Here is a 15675-nt window from a genome sequence, read left to right on the forward strand (position 1 = left end):
TGGTTAGCATTCTGTAATTGCCAGTTGATTAGTGATGAAGAACAGCAAAGATCTGATTACGTCAGCTCTGCCCTCTTATCTGTGTTACATTTTTGTTGCCCTCTGTATCCATGTGGATTTTAAGAGAACCAGTGAGTAGACATGAGCAGTTAGGAAAGATGCATCCTGCAGTTAGGAAAGATGCAACCCATTTACGATGAGTATGACCTAATCAACCTTGGCTTTGTAGAAGTCTCTTTCGACTAATGAAGACATTTATGAAAATCACAGCCCTTCTAAAGTGTCCAGTCAGTTGAGAAACTCGGAGATGCAAAATGTTTTGGGCTTCCCACCAGCACAGGGTGATCTTGGCTAGAATCTATGTGGTACACAGAACACCATCCTCTCAGATCTTTATTTGAACAGTAAACACATTTTAAAACACACACCATGCTGTCTCTAAAAATAAGCGATATTTCAAAAAAGAAAACTAGTGCCCAAGTAGTTGGCACATCTGGTAGTCAGAAAAGCTGTAAGGTTTGTTTTTATGGAACAACAAGCCAGGGAACATTCAAACTTGGCCAGTTGCAAACTTCTATCTGTGATGACACCTGGCTTAAAAAAAAAAAAATTGGCTCTAGGCTCAAAAGAGGAAGAACATTGGAAATGGGCAGAGATTTAAACAGCAGCATTTACTATCTTGTTTTGTGCAAAGAATTGTGAAGAACTTTTCTTCTTTAATAGAGTGGAACAGAAAAGCAAGAGTAGGCATGAAACAATACCATTAGTAATGAGAGCTGCTGACATCCTTAGTGCCTACTTGCTACTGAGTCCTTTGCATGTGTTGTTACTAGACGCAAGGGCGCCTTATGAGGCAACATTGATTTCTTTTCTTGCTTGGTAGATGGTAAGATAGAAATACTGACTCCAAATATTCAGTCACACAAAAGAGCAGGCTGCTCTCAGAGTCTACTCTTACACTGAGTAGCTCAGAGCTGATCTTTATGTCTGCTATTCTGAAAAAGAATTAGACTTCTAATGATTGTTAATAGTGGCTCTTTGCATAGCTCTTATTTACTTCCCTTTGTGACATAGATCATTCTAGATCATTCTCATCTCTGCACACAAATACTGCATGTTTCTGAGAAATTCACTGTTGACACAAGCTGTCACTCTTCTGTGGTTAGAGGATGTTTTAAGTTGGTCCATGTGTTTGGAGTAGTGGAGTAGTCCGGAGAGGGCATGCACAGTGTTGGGTTACTGGGCAGAGAAGGACTGAGGCATCTTCACTACAGAGAGTCTAGGCTGCAGGGTTCTAGTGGAATCCTTGTTCAGTGCCACACCTTGAACCAGGAAAACATTTACAATTACTACTGTCACCAGTTCTATCTTCTATTCAGCTTTGTCAGTTACACTGTGGAGAAGCATCAAAGGATTCACTGTGTTTGGATTTTTTAAAAATGGTCCTATGCTTCATAAAACACAGTAGGAGGGCTTCCATGAAAATAGTTGGGTAGCATTTAATATTCAGTGTAACCATTTTCAATTTCCATGCATTCATTCATAGCTTCATAATAGGCTGGGTTGTTAGGAAGCAGATACATGTAAAACAAGGACTTCACTTTTTTTTTTTTTTTTTAAAGAATTGAAATGAGAGGATAGTGGGAATGTAATAGGTTCATTCCCTGAAGTTTGAAAGGACAGATCTGTCCACATGATGGTGATGATGGAAGGGCAGGCCTAGACCTTTGGGTTGAAACCTCAAAGATGTGGAGATGCTCACTAGATACATAAGTTACAGACATAGTTGTGAACAAGGGTTTAAGTAAAAGTTGCTGTTATCACATTTGGCAATTGCTAATTCTAAGTATACCTGTTTTCATTGCATTTCTGAAGTAATGATATCATACATTGATTGGCTCTTCATGTTTTTACTATGCACACATATATATATGTACATATACTATAGGTAATAATTGGTTGTTCATGCTTTTAATATACATGTATATACACACAGGATTTTAGATTTGACAAATAGGTATATGCTTTGTTACTGAGTTGTGCTTCTTGTGTGTACTGATAGAGTGACAATTGTGTTTGTTTTAGAGGCAGATAGATGTTAATAGTTTTATTAAGGATAAAATGACATAGAGTGACAGTTCATTGCATGAGAGTATATGGCATTCTGTTTGAATGCTTGACATCTGATATTGCTTTCAGTAGAAAAGGATAGTAACAGTGGGAGCTGAGGAGATGACCCAGGTTATTATAGCCTAGGTTAGTCTAGGCACTACTGTGTTGCCTTTTCCAAGGTAAAAAGAGAGCATTTGCAGATATACAGGGTTAAGAATGTTCAGAGAGATTCAGTTTATGAGTATCATGTGAAAAACTCACCCATGTGAAGGCAAAAACCCTGATGGTCCAATACCATATTACTCATAAAAAATGGAATGTCTCCAACCGGTCTTGGAAGACACAAGATAATGGATCAGAAATCTGCAAGGGGAGGGAGAGGCAAACTTGTACATCTGAAAAAAAGATCTGAGAAATTTCTTTAGGAGCCAGTGATCTTGGAAAATGTTCAAGAGAGGGCTTAGAGCCCAAACTAAAGCATGTGGGTACCCTGGAAATACACTGCGTTTTCACAGATGATAATTACCAGTGTGGCCATGGGCAGGCTATGCGCATCTGGCTGTGAGCTCCACAGTGCTGATGTGGAGCCCGCTGCCACCTAACTGACCTGTGACCCCACCAGCGTAGTTGAGGTGCATCTTCATTTGTGAGGATATGGCAACAGCTTTCCAGGTCAGTTTTGTCTCAAGGGGCTATTAGAAAAAAAAATGTAACCAAAATTAATGCCAAATAAAAGAGCTGTTTGGTTTAATTGGGGTTTGGGGGGATATGAAAAGAAAGTTACAGTGGCAAATTCTACATACTTTGGTCTCAAGTAGAGTGGTGACAGAGTCAGAGAACCTAGTGGGAAATTTCTGTTTATTTGTTAGATTTGGGGATAAAGTATAAGGCACTGACACTCAACCAGGTAGCTGGCAGACACATTTGAGGAGGCACATCCATGCAAAGGGAATGTCTAGATTGACTCAGCGTTTACTGTTATTTTAAACAATGAGTCATGGCAATGTCAGCTGTTTCTTCTCTGCATCCAGTTCTCTTTAACGACACAGATTCTTGTGGGTTTCTTTGCCTTTATTTCTTTCTCCTTTGGGTATGTACCAGACTTTTATTTTTACATCGGAATGTTGTAAGTGATGAAAACACAAAAATGTTGTTAAATTCAGTTACCTTTCCAAGTGAATATTTTATGGATTTCCCATCTCGAATTGAAAAAAGTAATTGCTCTGTGTCCCATGGCAATGTCTTGGCCTGAAGAGGGAAAATCCAGGGTTAAAGGGATATATCTTGACTATCATTCTCCTTTAAAGAGGGAAGTACAGATTTGCAATCAAATTGGTTAAACAGTTTTGCTCCTCCCCCAGCAGTATTGACTTTATTTGCTGTGTGATTCAAAATATTAGCTACTCTAGGAAGGAATTGAGTTGATAAAGATGATTCCATCTGCTAGATACCTTCACCCTTCGGTTAAGAATATAAATTACGCCTTGCAGCATCATTTTCAGCAGATGATTCTCACTTCTACCCAGTGACATTGAGCCACATTTGGTGTCCAGTGGTGATTATGAAAAGCTTTATAGCATTACAGCTTTTGCCATGGATTCATGTGCCTTCTGATGTAATCAATACTAAAGAGATGCTCTTGTAACACCAGCACTTGGGAGGTGGAGACAGGAAGAGCAGGGACTCAAAGCTATCTTTGCTACACAGTAAGTTGGAGGGCAGCCTAGGCCACATGAAATTGAGCGTCAAAAAAGAAAAATTACTGAACAGAGAAGGTCCAAGGACTGTCTTTAGCGATGAGCCCCAGTGTAAATGTGCACATGTGTATGAATTGATTGCTGATGTAAGGGACATGAAAGCTAACCTGATTCATTTGTTTTTAGGGGCTCTTGGCTTTGGGCCTCAGTGCAAGTCCATTGGAAAAGGCAGCTGCAACAATCTAGTGGTCACCAGCAGTCCCATGATGGTTCAGCGACTGGGACCCATTTCACCTCCAGCAAGCCAGGTCTCCACAGCATGCAAGCAGATCAGTCCTAGCTTACCGAGGGCAGTGAATGCAGCCAACCTGAATAGACCTCCTTCAGATTCCAGGTCTCAACTTATGTTTTTTTACCCCCCCCCCTTTCCTTCTGGTGTACTTATACCCCACGAGTGTTGTCCCTGCTCTTCCTGAACACTGATGTACTCACTCTCACACACACACCGACTCACACTCGCTTGTTCACGTTCACTCACTGGTACTTTCAGTTTCAGCTTTGTAGGAGAATGTGTCTTAAAAAGTGAGTACCATTCTTAAATCTTAATCAGGATGGATGCTGTAATAGCTGTGGTCTGGTCACGTGAGATTTGAGAGCCTCTTGAACCAAAGTCTCCTTTACAGGGAAAGTCATACTATGGCCAAACCAAGTGCTCTCTGCATACCTGTCGGGTTTTGGGGTTACTCATCGCAGTGTCTCAGGGCTGGTGTACAAGCCCACAGTCTGTTAACTCACCTGTCCACTCATCTACTGAGGCACGTATTGAGTACCTACTCTGTGCATAGTGCAACAGTTTAGGGAATCATAATGTGTTTGGGAAGACATAATGTTATAGTTACATAAGCGTTTAGTTAAATATTTGATTAGGTGTCAGTGTAAATTCAGTAATATCTTGTGTCTTTTTCATTCAAAAGTGTTAAATTGAAAAGAAACCACTCCCCTTTAGACAAAATTTTATTTTTCCTCAGGGTTGGTGTGTGTGTGTGTGTGTGTGTGTGTGTGTGTTTGTGTGTGTGTGTGTGTATAAAGTGAACTATGGCACGTGTAAGGTCTCTTTCTTTTGAAGAGTATTATCTTATATTTTAAAGGTTATTTTCTTGCAAAGAACTGCCTGTGAGCATCAGTTCTGAGGTGATGGCTCTTGCAAAGCTCTCTGCATCCTTCTGTGTGGGCTGTAACCACCAAGAATCTTGTGGTCCTGAGACTTTGTTTCTACGTTTCTCTTCTCTCTGCTCATTTTTTTTCTGGGCCTCCTTCCAGCCTCCAGTTGAGACTCTGAAATCATGGCTGTTTTTTTTTTTTTTTTTTTTTTTCTTTTTAGTGAAAGCTTGTTTTCCACCTGAGACTTTAGTGATGGGAGGCTGCTGTCATTTTCCCATTGATGATTATGCCTCAAGGGACTCTTCAGCCTTGCTGAGTGCTGCATGTAAAATTAACTCTGCTCCTTGGTGGGTGTCACTGGAAGCCTTCAGCTTCCTGTCTATGGCAAGTCCATCCCATGCCTGGAAGGCAGTCATAATTAATGGAGAAATAGACGATAGTAGGCAGAACTCAGGCCGCTCAAGCCAGATGCCTTATGAAGTCTGTTTCATGGTACGGCCAGAGGGGTCATTATCTCAGTATTTCCTGGCATATCTGGTTCCTTAGCATAATATATTCTTAAAAGACAGCATCTTGACGATGCGCTGACAAGTGTTTTTTGACTGTGCATTCTGTGAACTTTTCTCTGGGAATGTTCTCTCTCTCTCTCTCTCTTTCTCTCTCTCTCTGCCTCTCTCTCTCTTTCTCTGATGGGAGAAGAAATTGGAGTTGAGAAATGGCTTGGTGAAGTGAAGGGTGGAACCCACTTAAAGCAGGTTGGAAAGGTTGCACATTGGTTTGTGTGTTCCATCAGGTGAATAAAAGCTTGAGAAGCAACTGTGCATTACAGTCTAGCACTAAAGAGAAACTAGTGAGTAAACTAGCAGAGTATTCCATGCATCAGGTGTTCCATAGGTAGGCGAGGCTAGAGAGGCCATGAACCATTCAGTCTGAGAGATGTTTGCCCTTTAAAAAGCTGCAAAGGTGATTGTTTCCCCTATGGTTGTATAATTGCTATGCACTGGAGAAAATGGGAAACTATAGATAGAAAAGCATTAAGTAATAAATGCAATCACAGTGAGTCTCATCACCCTGAGATTACCCTGAGGGAAACTTGATGAATACCCTTCAGATCCATGGGAACACATGCCCTACAGGCACGGGATTTCCAGACCATCAAGTAGACCGAATAATAGACAACATTTTAAAGCTTTTTCCAATAATTATTACTTAAGCTCTCTTGTAAGACATCTTCTTTAGCTCTGATATCATGGTTTCCTCCCGCCCCAAAGCCCCAAATGCCATTTTACAAAGAAAGAACAGAAATAAATTATTTTTTCATATAATTATTTTTGTTTTACATATCGATCCCAGTTCCCTTCCCCCTCCCTCTTTCCCTCTCTCCCACCCTCTCATGCCCCCCCATTCCCTTCCTCTCCCATGCCCACCCACTCCACATGTAGGTTGATGCCCTCCAGGAGGGGTCTTCTAAATTTGTCAAGCCATTTGGAGTAGGGACTAGGACTTCTCTCCTGTCTTTAGGTTAAGGGAGTATCTCTCCATGGGGAATGTGCTCCCAAAGTCCTTTTGTGCACCAGGAATACATCCTGGTTCCACTGTCTGAGGTCCCTTAGATTGTCCAGGCCTTTTAGCTGAGACCCATGTTCAGTGGGTCTGAATCAGTCCAATGCTGGATTCCCAGCTATCAGTCTGGGGGCCCATTAGCTCCTCCTTGTTCAGGTCAGCTGTCTCTATGTGTTTCTGCAGCCTGGTCTTGTCCTCTCCCTCTGCATCTGGATTCCAGTTCAGCTCAGTGTTTACTTGTGGGTGTTTGCTTCTGTTTCCATCAGCTACTAGATGAGGACTGTATGATGGTGGATAAGTTAGTTGTTGATCTCATTATCAGGGAAGGGCATTTATGGTAGCCTTTACACTGTTGCTCAAATTGATAGTTGGGGTCAGTCTTGTAGATCTCTGGACATTTCTCTAGGTTCAGTTTTCTCTTCAAACCTATAATGGCTCCCTCTTTTCTTGTCTATTTTCTTGTCCCCCACTTCTCTTGTCTATTCCTCCCCTGACTCAATCTTCTTAGTCCCACGTGCTTTCCTCTCTTCCCCTTCTTTTTCTCTTAGTTCTCTCTTCACTCACTGCCCCCCCACACTCCCCAGGTGCTCTGGAGATCTTGTCCCTTTCCCCTTCTGTGAGGGACCTTATATGAATCTCTTAGAATCCTCCTTGTATCCTAGTTTCTCTGGCGGTGTGAATTATAGGCTGGTGATCCTTTGCTCTAGGTCTAAATCCACATTCCTCTTTTTGTGACTGGGTTACCTCATTCAGGATGGTTTCTTCAAGTTCCATCCACTTGCCTGTGAATTTTAAAATTCCATTGTTTTTTCCCCCACAGAGTAGTATTCCATTGTGTAAATGTGCCACATCTTCTTTATCCATTCTTCAATAGAGGGGCATCTAGGTTGCTTCCAGGTTCTTGCTATTACAAATAATGCTGCGATGAACATAGTTGAGCACATGTCTTTGTTGCATGGATGTGAATCATTTGGGTATATGCCCAAGAGGGGGAATTGCTGGGTCCTGTGGTAGACTGATTCCCATTTTCCTGAGGAACCGCCATACTGATCTCCAAAATGGCTGTACAAGCTTGCACTCCCACCAGCAGTGGAGGAATGTTCCCCTTTCTCCACATCCTCTCCAGCATTGGTGTTTCTAATTTTAGCCATTCTGGCAGGAGTAAGATGGTATCTCAAAGTTGTTTTGATTTGCACAGAAATAAATTCTTACCAGTTCTTTATTATTAGGTCTTTAGTTCTTTTTCATGATGTAAAAAAAAATTATATCATTTTCCTCTTCCCTGTCCTCTCTCCAACCCCTTTCTTTCAAATTCATGGCTTCTTATTCTTTCATTATTATTGTTGCATACATATATGCAAATAAATAGTAAATGCAACCTGCTGAGTTCCTTTAGTTTTGCTTTTATGAGTATTCTTTACGTCTGACCACTTGGCATTTGTTTAATGGTTTAGGGGATTCATCCCTGGCAGAGACTAGTTCTCCCTCTCTTAGCAATCTTTAATTCCATGTAACTCATCATTTAGGGTGGTGACCCTGTGAAATTTTCACCATCCAGGTTTGCATGTCAACTGGTGTTACCATGAGATTTCATGAGTATAGCTTCCTTGCCATCTCTAGAAGACACGGTGTTTCTGGCTAGTACATTCTTATCACCTCTTCCTTGACGGTGTTGGGGTTGAGTTACATGGCAACTGGATACGCTGTAGTAGGTTGTTCTCTGCCATCAGGCTAGTTGTGGTGTTCTCTAAGGAAGGGCCTCCATATTCTGTGAAATGAAGCCTCGTTGATAAGGAGTGAAAGCTGCTCATTCCTGTGGGTATAAGGATAGGTGTTTAGAGTGAAGTTAGAAATTATACTGGTTTAGGAGAGTGGCTTTGTTGGGCTCTCCTCTGAGTCTGTGACCTCACTAGGATGTGTTCTTGACTAGGTTTATAGTACCAGATGTGATTTCCTTCCTGTTAAACAGGACTTCAGTTCAATTAGATAACTGTTGGTTACCACCAAGTTATAAGTGCCACTTTTGTACCTCTAGGGATATCTTGCCATGCTGATCATTGTGTATTGTGGTTTAATAAGGATCAGGATAAACAAATAGACCGAATAGATGTTTATTCAGGGAGAAATAACTTACAACCTAGACAGATGAACACCAGCAAGTTCCACTGGATGCTCTCCTTTTTGTGTCCTGCCAGCAAGAGAGCTTTCCCAGGCTCCTCCTCAGACCTCCTTCCACAGATCACTTCTGCCCCTGGTTCCACCCCCAAATGGGCGTGGTCAGTGCCACAGAAGGCCACAAAGTAAATATCCCACTACAATTGTGGTTCATAGGCATCGCCACAGGGTAGAACTGTTGCATGTTTTCCTCCCTTAATAGCTTGTAGTGTATCTCTGTCTCTTATTTTAGCATTACAAATAATACTTTATTGGATTAGTCTATAAATCGTTTATGTCATGTCTCTAGTGATTAGAACAAATTCTTGGGAGTTAAAATTTGTTGGTTTAAACAGTCATTATTAGCAGCTTTGATGCTATTGACAGGCATTCTCGGGTTACACTGCAGAGGACAATCCACAAGTGGCTTGGCAGTGGTCTCAGACAGGATCATATATTTAATTTTGTCCATACATTTCATTGGTTTGAGATTATAATTGTGTAATTAACTTAAGTGATATTTCTTCATATTGATAACATTGAGCAGTTTTCAGAGATTTGCCAGCCATATTTCTTTCTTTTTTCTTTTCTTTTTTACTTACTTGATGTGAATATAATTTTCTCCTAAGAGAACATAGTCCATCTTTCACTTGTGCTCTGTTTAATGCAGTGATTCTAATTCTGACTTGGTGCTGTGTATTTGCTGTGAAGAAATTTCCAGTCATTTCTTATTACCCAACCACAGTGCTAAATAGTGTATTCCGTTGAAGAGTCAGGAGTCCCTGTCAATCCTGCTGTAAAGGCCATTGCTCATATGTCCCTTAAATGACAAGGTGGGCATGTCAAAAACAGCTACTTCATACAGTTTTTTAGTATCTCAGCCTAGCAGAGCTAACCAGAAAAGGAGATGGGATGCTGTTTGTGTGGGATTATAGATACTTAGCTTGCCTAGTATGTCCACATGTGTTGTGTATTTGAACTTAGCATTGACTATTCATCCTAGCAAATGCCATTCATGTTTAAGGTGTGGTGGTTTCGAGACACGGAAAGCCTAAATGATTTGCCCAGTGTCAGTTTTGCAGCTTGTCATTACAAACGTCAGATACCCACATAGTGATATCAGTTTATGTTTAAATAGTTTGCATTTATTTGCATATTCTAAACTGTAATTATTGGTGGTAATTGCCTTTTTTTGTTTGCAGTATGTCCACAAAGCTCACAGAAGGCCAAGAAAAGGACCGAGAAATGTACTCTAGGCTTCCTGTGCACTCTGATGTCTTCTAAAGCTGTTCCGTGTTCATAAACCATACTCACTCTTTTGGAAGATTTCCTAGGGTACATAGATGACAATTTCCAGAGAGGCTAGGGCTGGTCTTCTTTCCCAGGATCTGTGGGTTTGTGGTACATACATGTCACATATTATATACTATACTCATATAGATTTAGTTATATGTACAATTCTTATATGTACATGTGTTGTTCCTCATGAGCATCAGTCTGAGAAATTCCAGATGACCTTTAAGTTAAAGCCTCTTTTAAGCTTTAGAGCAGAACAGCTCAACTTGCTCATTGTAGGTCCCACGACTTCTAGAGAGCACATTTTTTCCCAATGGCTTCTGAGTTTTTCACTTTGCTTTTATTTGGTTTTAGATTTATCATCTTGCCTTTCACATCCAGTTCCAAATAAACCAGTCACCAGAAATGATGTCGTTAGGATCAAATGAACATATGGAAATGGAGATTGCTCTCAGTGTAGTGACACAGCTTTCTGAGTTCTTTGTCACTTTCTTCCACAGGCCTGGTGTGTGTAGCAGCAGGGGTTACAGGCTAGAATCTTTGGCAGCCTTCATACTCGTTTAGCCTACTGTCGCGGGGAAATAATTTGTGTTGCCATCCTAGCTAGTGTGATTCTAAGCCTGTTTTTTTTTTTTTTTTTTTTAACCAAGTCTTTCAGTCAAGCAGAGCATTGTGGACCGCACTGGGGTACATTGTGAAGAAATGAGAGCTGGCTCGGTCTCTGCCAGTCACCTACCTTCATTCTTGCTTTATTAAGGACCTTCTATCACTCCTTTGAGATCACAGATTTTTTTCCTTATTTTGAGAGATGGCTCTGTGGTTAAGAGAACTGGCTGCTCTTCCAAAGATCCTGAGTTCAATTCCCAGCAACCACGTGGTGCCTCACAACCACCCATAATGAGATCTGGTGCCCTCTTCTGGCATACACACAGGTAGAACTCTACATAATAAATAAATACATAAAATCTCATGTGCGTCAGGACAAAAAATATTTCAAAAGTCATAAAAATTATCTTAGGAATCTAATTTATCTCATACCATGTATTCAATAAGTTAAATTATAAAAATGCTCTGTAAGCTTTGTCAGTAATGGTTCATCAGCTAGTGTGATCATTGTTTTTATACATTGATTCTGTTCTTTGAGATAGATAGCACCTTGCTATGTAGTCTGTGTTGGCCTCAAGTCCCAATCTTCTAGCCTCAGCCTCCTGAATCCTAGGATGGGATTCCAGACTTGCATCACCAGGCTGGGCCCTTCTTTATGCACTCTCTGTGAGTACTTAATTTGTATTTAACACTGGAAAGGCCTTGACATTTGTGAGTACGATCCTCAGAGATGCTATACAATGTGGTGCAGATGGTCGAGCTGCCTTACAAAGAGATTGATTTCATGGGGTAGGACTTTGAATGATTAGGTCTCCTAAAGTGCATCGTTGAAAGACATAGGAAGTGGCTGCCATTTGTTGGAAGCTTTGTTCCTATTAGGTATTGGGGGGGGGGGGAGGGAGGATCGTGAGCTACCTCTCTGTTTACGCCTTTGCTTTAAGTAGACCATTCAGTTTGCTCTCTGGAAAAGATTTGACAATTGCACTGAGATGCTGAAGATGTTAAGCAACATGTCTGTACAGGGACATGCTGTGCTGTACATTAAGCCATGTTCAGCGTAATTTAAGAGAAATGAGATTTGCCTTTCATTATAGGAAAAATGAACATGTTTCTCTATGCTGCCATTGAACCAAACAATGTAGATTTATCAGCAATGTGCATACAATTGAATGAGCTACTCTGGCTGTTAGTCACTGCTTAAAAGTCTGAGATGTTCTAAAATGGCTACCTCCCAGGAACAGGCACCCATTGGGCCATGGAGCTGTCAGTGTGCTGACATCCCATGGTTTCTTGACCTTGGTAGAAAAGCAGACTCTGTTGTCTCTGCTTTGTATACAGCATGTCTAAAAGTGTAGCTTTTGCCTGAGTGTAATTTCTGACTCTCATGGGGTATAGGGTCAAAAGGCTCTTGGCTTCCAGTCAGACTCTGCAGAGAGAGCCATGTGATGTGAGTGTGCTTGGAAAATAACTGAGCAGTGTTCATGGGGAATTAAAACCCAAGCGGTTCAGAGACCACTTTGGAGCTTTTAGGAGGACTTTAGTCCCAATGTAAGGATGTGAAGCAAGAAGCAAATCTCTGGCAGGGGCAGTCGGACATAGATAGGTTCCTGCTGTGTTTGCCATTGGTAAACATTGCCACACCCAATGGCATCTTCAGGTGATTGTGGTGTTACCTACCACCTTACACTGTGTTTTTCCAGAGCTCAGGTGTTTTCTTGACAGTAGCCAAGGCTTGGCAGGGATGGTATTCCTGGTTTCCATTCTGTGGAGTATGGGATGGGTGAAATGATGCTTCCCCCATCCTTTGCTGCCTTTGCAACGAGTTGATATTTAACAGCCAGAGACAGTAACTGTGTTCATGTAGGGGACACATTTTGCATAAGAATTATTGGTGATTAATTTATTTAAATAGAAGGATCTAGAAAGCCAGTTGAAGACACATATCAAATAAGCTAAGTTTCTCAGCTGTCTGCTACATCTGAGTGGGGATCAGGTACCTTTTCTCCATGTCTACATGTTGACCCGTTTGGGGATGAATGTTCTGGAATGTTCTGTCCAACAGATATAGTCTCTCTCTCTCTCTCTCTCTCTCTCTCTCTCTCTCTTTCTCTCTCTTTCTCTCTCTCTCTCTTTTTAAAAATTGTTTTTAAGGTAATAATGTCCCTGGAAAGCAAAATGAATTTTCAAGGAGCTAGAATTATCATTATGAACCACTTTGATATGCAAACAATGAATTGTGACATATTTAGCATATTATTATTATTATTATTATTATTATTATTATTATTGTAAATGCTAAGGACAGGGAAGGAATTGTTGTAAAAATGAATGATTGCAAGTGAGTGACCTGTTCTTGGCCTTATGCTGCTCAGATCCAAGGACAAGAGCTCGTGGGAAACCTGTCTAACAGTATGGTTAAACCCCCACATGGCCTGATGCATGGTTCCAAATGCAGCTTCTCAGTTCGTTACTTCTTTATGTATAATAGATTTGTTCTCTTAAGGGCTGCTTTTGTGTGTGTGTGTGTGTGTGTGTGTGTGTGTGTGTGTGTAACAAACAGTGAATTCTGCCTCCAGCATGTGAAGTATGTACTTTGTCACCAAGGTGTGCTTTCTGCCCATGTGTTTTACATTTTCACAGATTTTCTAGGGTCCTTTGAAATGGATGAGTACTTGGCATTGCAAATTGCCCTTTAAAAATGTCTAATTTGGTAAGATCATTGACACTAAATTGTAAAATTATTATTAAGTCTCTAGTGTTTAACTTGGAGATTTACTTTAAAAAAAAAATCGTGGGCTCATATGTTACATTCCCAGGTAGATTTTCAGAATTGTATGACCTGAAAGCCTACCCTGGCAGGTGTACACAGTAGGTGCTTAACACATAGTCATTTGATTTACCAAGACAAGGATCTATGGCTTTCCTAGTCCCCAATTTCCCCCTTCTCTGTAAAAGGAGATACTTTGAAATAAGTGAGGACTATTATTAATTCTCATTAAAGTGGTAGAGTTATTTATAACAATAGCTCTTTCATTGTTCTAGTAAGCATTCACTTTTATTGTTTGTCTTGGTAAAATATTATATACCAGAAGCCCTGGATTCTGTCATAGTCTAAGAAGTGGTGTTTAGTGAAGAATGTAATGGAGGAAATACTTAAGGGATTGCCAGTCCAGTGTCCTCTTAGCTCTCTAAAATGCCTTTTTTTTTTTTTTTCTTTCCCCTTCTCTTTGGCTGCCTCTCCAGATCCCTTATTTTGCAAGAGTCTCTGGTATCCACGACTTTGAGTCGGACAGAGAGTCAGTCGGCCTTGAGTGTGAAGCAAGAGTGGTCTCAGAGCTACAGGGCCTTTCCTTCACTGTCATCCAGCCAAGGCTCTCAAAATGGCATGGACCTAGGGGACCTCCTTAGCTTGCCTCCTAGCACGCCAGGGTCCAGCAACAGCGTCTCTAACTCGTTGCCACCCTACCTTTTTGGCATGGAAAACAGCCATTCTCCTTACCCTAGTCCGCGGCACTCAGCAAGCAGATCCCACTCCACCCGCTCCAAGAAGAGAGCGCTGTCCTTGTCCCCACTGTCTGATGGCATTGGGATTGACTTCAATACTATCATCCGCACTTCGCCCACATCCTTGGTTGCCTACATCAACGGATCAAGAGCCTCCCCTGCCAACATGTCCCCACAGTCAGAGGTTTATGGGCATTTCCTGGGTGTTCGTGGCAGCTGCATCCCCCAGTCTTGTGCAGTGTCCAGTGGACAGAAAGGCATGCTGCTAGCCAGTGGAGGACAGGCACTGCCAGGCTACGTCGAGGATGGTACACTGGAGTACGAGCGCATGCAGCAGCTGGAGCATGGTGGCCTGCAGTCTGGTCCTGGAAACAACATGGTGCTGCAGCCGGGCCTACCTGGCCAGGATGGCCAGTCAGCCAACATGCTCAAAACTGAGCGCTTGGAGGAGTTCCCAGGTAGTGCCTTGGACCTGCCCTCGGCGCCACCTCTCCCTCCTCTTCCCCCGCCTCAGGGCCCCCCACCCCCATACCATGCCCACCCACACCTTCACCACCCAGAGCTTCTGCCTCACACCCAGCCACTGGCCCTGACCCAGGCTGGCCTGGATGAGGATGGGGAGATGGAGGACTCCGGAGGCAAGCACTGCTGTCGTTGGATAGACTGCAGTGCCCTGTATGACCAGCAGGAGGAACTGGTGAGGCACATCGAGAAGGTCCACATAGACCAGCGCAAGGGGGAAGATTTCACGTGCTTCTGGACTGGCTGCCCTAGGAGGTACAAGCCCTTCAATGCGCGTTATAAACTGTTGATCCACATGAGGGTCCACTCGGGGGAGAAGCCCAACAAGTGCACGGTGAGTGAGTTGGAGTTTCCAAAGCACTGGGTCTCCTTTTCTTGGAGGCCCAGCTTGGTTGCATGCATGCGTTTTTTTTTGTTTGTTTGTTTGTTTTTGTTTTTTTGTTTTTGTTTGTTTTTTGGTTTTTTTGTTTTTTTTTTTTTTAAATCAAACAAGGAAACAGTTTCTATTATTGTGGAATTTGGATGTGTTGGAAATACCTGTAAGGTGGCTTGCCTCTTCAGCTACCTGGCACCAGGGGAAGGTTTCTTTGATAACTGGGGGCTGCTGTTTCACTCCACCATGTGGTGGAGGCCAGTACACCTGACTGTAGTCCAGGAAAATTTGGGTGGGGCACAGATTCAGTGTTCTTTTGATTATATGGATGTTCAGGGCAGGGGGCAGTGTGTGCCACAAGCAGGCTTTTGCAGTTTTTCAAAGTAAATACTTTGGTTTTTCGTTTGTTTGTTTTTACCTCTAAAAATTTGTGAGATTTGGGGCTCGGGGAAATGATTTTGATGTTTATGAAAGGAATTCCCTTAAGAACTTGACTACTGAAATAGTTGCAGCATACACCCTCATGCCAGCACATGGTACCTTTCGGAATTGTGAAACTCCTTAGTGATTTACAGCAAGGAAACACCAGGGGCCACCGCAGGGACAGAGTCTCGTGGGCTCTCACCTGATCTTGAGGAAAGAGGATTTTGTGGAAAAGCAGGACAGCGGGCTGAGAAGGCTGTGTGC

At 42.1% G+C, this 15675-nt stretch overlaps 1 protein-coding gene across 2 annotated transcripts in view; it reads left to right on the top strand.

Annotated features, from left to right (window-relative positions):
• Positions 1 to 15675, top strand: part of Glis3 (GLIS family zinc finger 3) — a 421425-nt gene that overhangs the window by 134960 nt on the left and 270790 nt on the right. Inside the window, exons 3-4 of one of the 2 annotated variants that reach the window (XM_051199799.1) lie at positions 3996 to 4203; positions 13833 to 14949. In XM_051199799.1, the coding sequence (XP_051055756.1) occupies positions 3996 to 4203; positions 13833 to 14949 (1325 nt within the window). The remainder of the gene's footprint in view (positions 1 to 3995; positions 4204 to 13832; positions 14950 to 15675) is intronic. The other variant, XM_051199800.1, reaches the window with a different exon arrangement.

Source organism: Phodopus roborovskii, unplaced genomic scaffold, assembly GCF_943737965.1.
Source record: "Phodopus roborovskii unplaced genomic scaffold, PHOROB, whole genome shotgun sequence".
Lineage (NCBI taxonomy): Eukaryota > Metazoa > Chordata > Mammalia > Rodentia > Cricetidae > Phodopus > Phodopus roborovskii.